Source organism: Crocuta crocuta, unplaced genomic scaffold (assembly GCF_008692635.1).
Source record: "Crocuta crocuta isolate KB4526 unplaced genomic scaffold, BGI_CrCroc_1.0 scaffold241, whole genome shotgun sequence".
Lineage (NCBI taxonomy): Eukaryota > Metazoa > Chordata > Mammalia > Carnivora > Hyaenidae > Crocuta > Crocuta crocuta.
In genome coordinates this window covers 412,628-419,822 of record NW_027527807.1, presented here as the reverse complement: position 1 = coordinate 419,822, position 7,195 = coordinate 412,628, and the positions used below count along the sequence as shown (strand labels likewise).

Here is a 7,195-nt window from a genome sequence, read left to right as displayed (position 1 = left end):
TCAAAAAGCAATTAAGTTTAAACCTGGAGCCCCTCAGGGAAACTAAGCACAGGCTGTGGCCAGCCTGTGTCACAGTGGTTTTGTTCTCATTAATATTTTACATGGTTTTATTAAAAAAAAAAATTCTTTGTAATATTTATTTATTTTTGAGAGAGAGAGAGAGCACGTGTGCGAGTGGGGGAGGAGCAGAGAGAGGGAGGAGGACAGAGGATCTGAAGTGGGCTCTGAGCCATCAGCACAGAGTGCGATGCAGGGCTCGAACTCACGAACCCCGAGATCATGACCTGAGCCGTAGTCAGATGCTTAACTGACTGAGCCACCTAGGTGCCCACTTTTACATGGTTTTAAATATCACTACCACCTTCTCCAGGCTATATTTATGACAGTGAACGTGGCCATTTACTATGGATTCAATAAATGTATTTGCAAAAACAAAGCTAAATAGGAGTACACAGGCAGGTCTTCCCCAGGCTCCAGACCAAAATTTCCAACTTTCTGCTGCCTGGCCATAGGCACCTGCAACCCAAATGGCGAAAACCAAACTCATTAACTCTCCCCTTAACTCTGCTTTCTCCTATGTTCTCTACCTCAGTGAGTAGCCCCCATAATGCCTGCAGCCCTAGTATCCACCTTGGTGCCTGGCACCACCATTTTGAAATTGGTGATTCTACCTCCGGAGCCATTTCTTCTAGATCTCCTATTCTTCCTGAGCCCTCAGTGTAGGGAACCTCACACTCACCCTCTAGGTGATCTCATCAGCCCTGTGGTCTTAATACCATCCATCACTGAACATTCCCAAATATTTATCTTTGGCCCAGACAAGTCCCCATGTACCCGGTCGCCCACTTGATAGCTCTTGGAAATAAATTTTCAACTCATGTCCAGAACTGAACTCCTGCCTTGCCCTGACCTCAAACCTGCTCCTCTTGAAGTCTCCCCCATGTCAGGCAGAATCTTGGATTCATCCTTGACTCTTTTCTTTTTCACAGCCCACATTGAATCACTAAGAAGTGTGTACTGGCTGTACCTTTAAATATATTCAGGTACCACCCTGCAACCTTCCTAAATGGCTTCCTGCTTTGCCCCTTGACCTACTGTCTATTCTCAGCACAAAGGCCTGAGTAGTTTTATTAGAAAATAAGACAAATCAAATCATTGTTTTGTTCAGACTCACCAATGGATTCCCTTTNGCGAAGGGGTGGCTATACAGCCCCCCTTGATCTGGCTTCACCTTGTACTTCCCCCAGTCCTTGCTCACTCCACTCCACCAACTATGCCCTCATCCCTCAGCCCCAACATGCCGGGCACGCTCCTGGCTTAGGACTTCCTTTGATCAGTTGCACCTGCCTGGAACACTCGTCCTTGAGACAGCCCCCCGGATGACTTGCTCACTCACCAAGATCAGTTCACATGTCACCTCAGAGAGACCGATCTGGATTCAACTTGCCATCCTCTTTCTCCCGTTTTTTTTTTTTATTTTCCTACAGCACCCATCTCCTTCTATCTTATGTTAGTAATTTATTACTTGTATTGTCTGTCTTCACACTAGAGTTTAAGCTCTACGTGGGCAAGATTTTTATTTACGTTCTTGTCAGCTATCGCCTGAGAAAAGCCAGGCAGCGTCTGGCACTCAGCGCCCAGCACCCGGCATTCTGGCGCTCGCAAGCTAGGCGCCAGTGTTCTCCTGTGGAACGTGAATAATTTCATAGTTCACAGGGCAGCAACATCAGACAAGGCTATTCTGTAACCACGATGGATCACGACAGGGACATGGCCTCTCCACAGTCACACTGAACACAGAACCTGAATACTGTCCAAACCACAAACTTAACCAGTGCCAGTGTTAGCCTTCTAGTCTTCAATCCTCCTGGGTAAGATTGACTGAGATGCTTAGTCCTAAAATTACCCCCACTTAGTGACAGCACCCAATCTAGAGCAAGCCTCCCCTCCCACACCTTTCCCCAACGACCCAATTCAAACCCAAACCTTTTTAAAAAATAATTTTTTTTAAGGATTTTATTTTTAAGTAATCTCTGCAACCAGCGTGGGGCTCGAACTCACGACCTCAAGGTCGAGAGTTGCATGTTCTACTGAGCCAGCCGGGTGCCCCTACCCCAAACTTCTAAGCCTTTTCTAACACTCTCTTCCTGCGAGGCCCCGCCATTCCTCATGGTGTGCACTCCTCCTTCTGCACGGACTAATAAACCAATTATGACCGACAGGGGTGGTCCTGGTGGTCTGTGGCTGGCGGCCTTGACAATGTCGAACTTCTAGAACAGAACTTGGCATACAGAAAACATTCAATAAATATTAAATGAACGAATGAGTAGAGACTGGGAGTTATAACACCTATGTACAGGATCGATCGGACACTGTGAATCTTTTTTTTGTTTTTAATGGAAAGAAAATTAAGGTATTCTATGAGCCTCGTTTTGATTAACACACTGAGCTCAATGTTTCTACAAAGTACTAACTGTGGTCATACGATCATTATATGTGGCCCGAATAAATGAGCCCCTATATTCGTACGTATTTTCCCCCATATAAATGTCTTGTGATTAATCAAATGCAACGTTCTCAGCGACGTTCAAAGCACGGCTCCTATACGGAACGTGGAGGTACTGCCCACATACGAAGCTTTCAGCATAGCTTAAAATACCTCCAAGTAGGTGTTGCATTCCTTTTAAGTCTCAAGGCTCACAATACCATGTGTTCACTGGAAATCACTCCATTTGCACTAACGAGAAAATGAAAATCAACAATAACAAACAAACAAACAGGAAGATTGCCTGGTGTGTAATTTGGTCTTGAAATTCATCCAAACAAAAGAAGCCTCAATCTCTGTCTGCTCCACTCTTCAGGAGATAGAATGGTCGTCAAAACAAACAACAGGTTCAGATGATAATAGTTTCTTATTAAACCCAGTACAGATGTTTTTGTTTCACAAAGAAAAAAGACCAGTACTATCTTAGCTTGGCTAAAGAAAGAGTTGCTTTTTGGGGCGCCTGGGTGGCTCGGCTGGTTAGGCATCAGACTTTGGCTCAGGTCATGATCTCACGGTTCATGAATTCAAGCCCCGCGTCCAGCTCTCTGCCGTCAGTGCAGAGCCTGCTTGGGCTTCTCTCCCCCCACCCTCCGCCCCTCCTTTGCTTTCATGCACATGCTTTCTCTCTCTCTCCCTCTCTCAAAAATAAGTAAACATTAAAAAAAAATAAAAGAAAGTTGCTTTTTGCTTCAAGAATCTGAATCCTGGTCCCATTTCTACATTCTCTGTACCTTGCTCTCCAAGTTCTAGGGTTGTAGAGAACATGTGATGCAAACTTGACTTGAAAAAGATGGACTAGCTGTAGGCCCTCCAAACAAATGTACAATAGGGTGCCTGCACAGCTCAGCTGGTTAAGCTTCCGCCTCTTGGTTTTGGCTCAGGTCATGATCTCACAGNCTCCGCCTCCCCTGCTAGTTCTCTTCCTCTCAAAATAAATAAATAAACTTAAAGAAAAAACATCTTTGCAATAATGGTTGCTACATCCAGCACTAGCACAAGGTCAAAGTAAAAAATAAAGATACTGCACACATGCCACCACCTTAGAGAGATCTTTTGACCCGATCCACTTTTTCTCTAAAATGTCTGATAGCTCCCTCCCTCCTCTCCTTCAGGTCTCTACCCAAATGTCACCTCAGCGAGAACTTTCCAGCGATCTTCTCTAAAATAGCAGACTTCTGCATTCATACTCTACCCACTCATAATGCTTTACTTTTTCCTTCGGAGTCTTTATCAGTACCCGACCTAGCAGTACCGGGATGGCTCTAGTCTCCCCTAACACTATACTGCAAGGGCCACTGGAGTAAGACTTTGTTTTGATCACTGTCATATCCCCAGCGCTCAGCCTGGCACATGGTAGGCACTCAGGAGATACTCAAGTGAGCGAACCTAGCATCTGAGCAACTGAGGAAGCCAAACACCCACTCCCACGGAAAGCTAAACAGCTAAGGTAACCTAAGCAGACCGCACACAGAGCAGGGTCTGAATCTCAGCTGGCTTCAGAAGGCATAGGTCCTTTCTTCCTGTAACCTGTCCGTGAGCTAACAAAGGATAGCACAGCAACACACTTTAATGCTGAAAAATTAAAAACAATAAAAACAGCACTTGAACCAGAGTTAGCCAATCTCCCTTTAGCACTTTGCTACAAAATCTGACATGTCTTTAACACTTGCATTCCTCCAAGGAAGTGGGGAATTAGAAACGTTTGGTCGGTAGCAATCTAAAAGTTCAGACAAAGCAGTTTCATCAGAATTTCGAAAACTGTAACTGATAACTGTTAGGTTTGGACACAAGAAGGCTGACGGCACTTCCTGCAGTTGGTAGATGATTAATGCAGAAAGCAACCTGCTCGACTGGCAGCACGAGGTTGATGCCATGGCACTGATGCGAGAGACAGGACATCTGAAAAGGAGGCAAGTTCTAGGGAAAGAGAGCAGTCACTTCCTATTCAGAAGAATACGTTGTTTTAAAAACACTGCCATGGCACCTGGGTGGCTCGGCTGGTTGAGCGTCCGACTTCGGCGCAGATCATGGTGTATGAGTTCAAGTCCCGTGCTGGGCTCTGTGGTGACGACTCAGAGCCTGGAGCCCGCTTCGGCTTCTGTGTCTTCCCCTCTCTCTGCCCCTCCCCCGCTCACACACGCATGCTCTCTCTCAAAAATAAAATAAGCATTAAAAAAATTAAAAATACTGCCAAGAAAGTTTAAAAAATTGCTTCCTACCAGGAAGAATGCGGCATGCCTGGAAATTTAGAAACTTGGTCTCTAACCCGTGGTGATGTTATGAGCAGCTCAACGTGGCGAAATCACAGAACTGCTTATAGGTTAACTACAGAATTTCTCAGTCACTGAGCATTACAGCTCCTGTGTTTGGCTCTACTTCCATGAGAAGCAACACAAAATCCATTTCGGTTGTTAAAACTACAAATGTGTGTGCCCGTCCCACCACTTATGGATCAAAATAACACAGAGCATATTCTTTATGAACTAACAGGCGCTCAGAAAGCAATAAGGGGACAAAATGTAGAGGGGCTCAAGCAATCCAAGGCTTTATCCAGGGATCACAGCTTCTTGGCCTGTCTGANGGCGCCTGGCTGACTCAGTGAGAAGAGCACGTAACTCCTCATCTTGGGGTTGTGAGTTCAAGCCCCACATGGGGTGTAGAGATTACTTACAAAAAAAAAATCTTCAAAAAAAAGAAGAATAAAAGACAAACTCTTAAGGTTATCTCAACTCCAACAGGATGTACCAAATCACTTTCAAAAAAAAGTTAACAATAAGAACCTTACTAAAGCAAAGACATAAACATTTGCTATTGTCAAAAACCAGGCCAAGAAGATCAACTGTTGAATCAAAATATCAAAAAAATTGGGGCGCCCGGGTGGCTCAGTTAAGTGTCCGACTTCGGCTCAGGTCATGATCTCATGGTTCGTGGGTTTGAGCCCCATGTCAGGCTCCGTGCTGACAGCTCAGAGCCTGGAGCCTGCTTCCGATTCTGTATCTCCCTCTCTCTCTGCTCTCCCCACCCCGCCAAGTAAATAAACATTAAAAAATTAAAAAAAAAACATACATTTTACTTTGAACCTCCCTCTCTACAGTCCAATATATAAAAAGGTAATTTATTAACAGCCAATGTCAACTACATTATAACAGTTAGGGAAACAAACCTGTTGTGAGAATCCACAGAAGAACTGGTACAAAAATTGTGGCAAAATGAAACAAAGGTTCTGGAAAGAAATGGAAAAAAGGGTTAATGTTTTCATTTCATGAACTTTCTAAACTGTTTAGAGTTTTAAGCAAACAAATCAAAGACAGTTTAATTTATAATAATACCAACTTTAGCCTTATGAAGCAGAAAGAGGATCTCACTTTAGGAGAACCTCTTGCTGTTCTTCCTTGAGGGAAGAAATAAGCTCATACGATAAAACCACCCAATGATACTACCCCCTAAATGTGAACTTGATTTGCAAATATGACCTGAGCCTACATAAGTATACACATAAAGTCAGTTAATATTAATAAACAGCCAGGATATCCTTACAGTGGATATTAACACTAAGAATATTCTTGCAGTGGATATTGACACTAATGGTATCAACTAAGGCTTTACTACCTTTATTAATGCCTCAAACAATCAACGTATTATTACCAATCACCGATTATGTGCAAATATAATATTGCAGACGGTANTCAGATTCTGTGTCTCCCTCTCTCTCTGACCCTCCCCTGCTCACGCTGTCTCTATCTCTCTCTCTCAAAAATAAATAAAACATTAAAATTAAAAATAAAAACAAAAAACAAAACAAAAAAACCCAAACAGGTAAAACTATAAGCTGAGATTTCATCAGGCAGTAAGTGCCACTAGGTTGGACTATAAATACGGAAATTAATGTCTTCAGGCAAAATGACCAGAACTAGTATTTTCAAATGAACGCTATCCTTCAAGGCAGGATGTAACCTTATTTCAGCACTGCTGTCACCTCTGCTGATGTTTCTGGATTCTTCTTTGGGTAGCTCCTGCGAGAGCCCATTTTTGAGCTAGGCCAGAAAATCAGGCTCCTTCCTTGGGTCACACGTTCTCACTTAGCTAATGGACCGGGCCAGGAGATGCGAAGCTGTTTTGAAAGCTCCAATGCATCCTTGAATGACCAACGTCCGCCACAGCTGAGGATACTTAGGTGAATATGCTACAGGCTCTGGACGGCGCTCCTACAGAAAAGCGCTCTACGTGTCCCGAGCAAGTCCCAGAGCATCGGTGCGTCACAGCTCCCAAAGCCATTTGGCACAACGGCGACACTCACGCGTACGCATCAGTTTTGGTAGAATGCAAGATCATACTTGAAAATTAAAAAAAAGCGTTCTGAAGTTGAAGAAGGCATACTCAGGAGGGATTAGAGGGGTGCTTTGTGGGGAAGGGACGTCTGACTCTCTAGAATGTGAGTCCCACGACAACAGACTTTGCCTGCCTTATTCCACTATGAATCCTTGGGTCCTAAGACAGTGCTTGGCACATCCAAAGACATCTGTCGGCTGAATGAATAAAGAAATTAGAATTGGAACGGGGTGTGAAAGATGGATAGGATATGCTGATAGCAGGCGTATACATACAAGGCAAGGGGTATGTATTTTAAATATAAAAGGGAAGACACAGACG

The 7,195-nt window shown here is 43.9% G+C and overlaps 1 protein-coding gene across 1 annotated transcript in view; it reads right to left on the bottom strand.

The window, feature by feature from the left end:
• The window catches only part of ATP11C (ATPase phospholipid transporting 11C (ATP11C blood group)), an 88,680-nt gene that overhangs the window by 19,868 nt on the left and 61,617 nt on the right, over positions 1–7,195 (bottom strand). Inside the window, exon 22 of the mRNA XM_077773879.1 lies at positions 5,709–5,768. Coding sequence (XP_077630005.1) covers positions 5,709–5,768 — 60 coding nt within the window. The remainder of the gene's footprint in view (positions 1–5,708; positions 5,769–7,195) is intronic.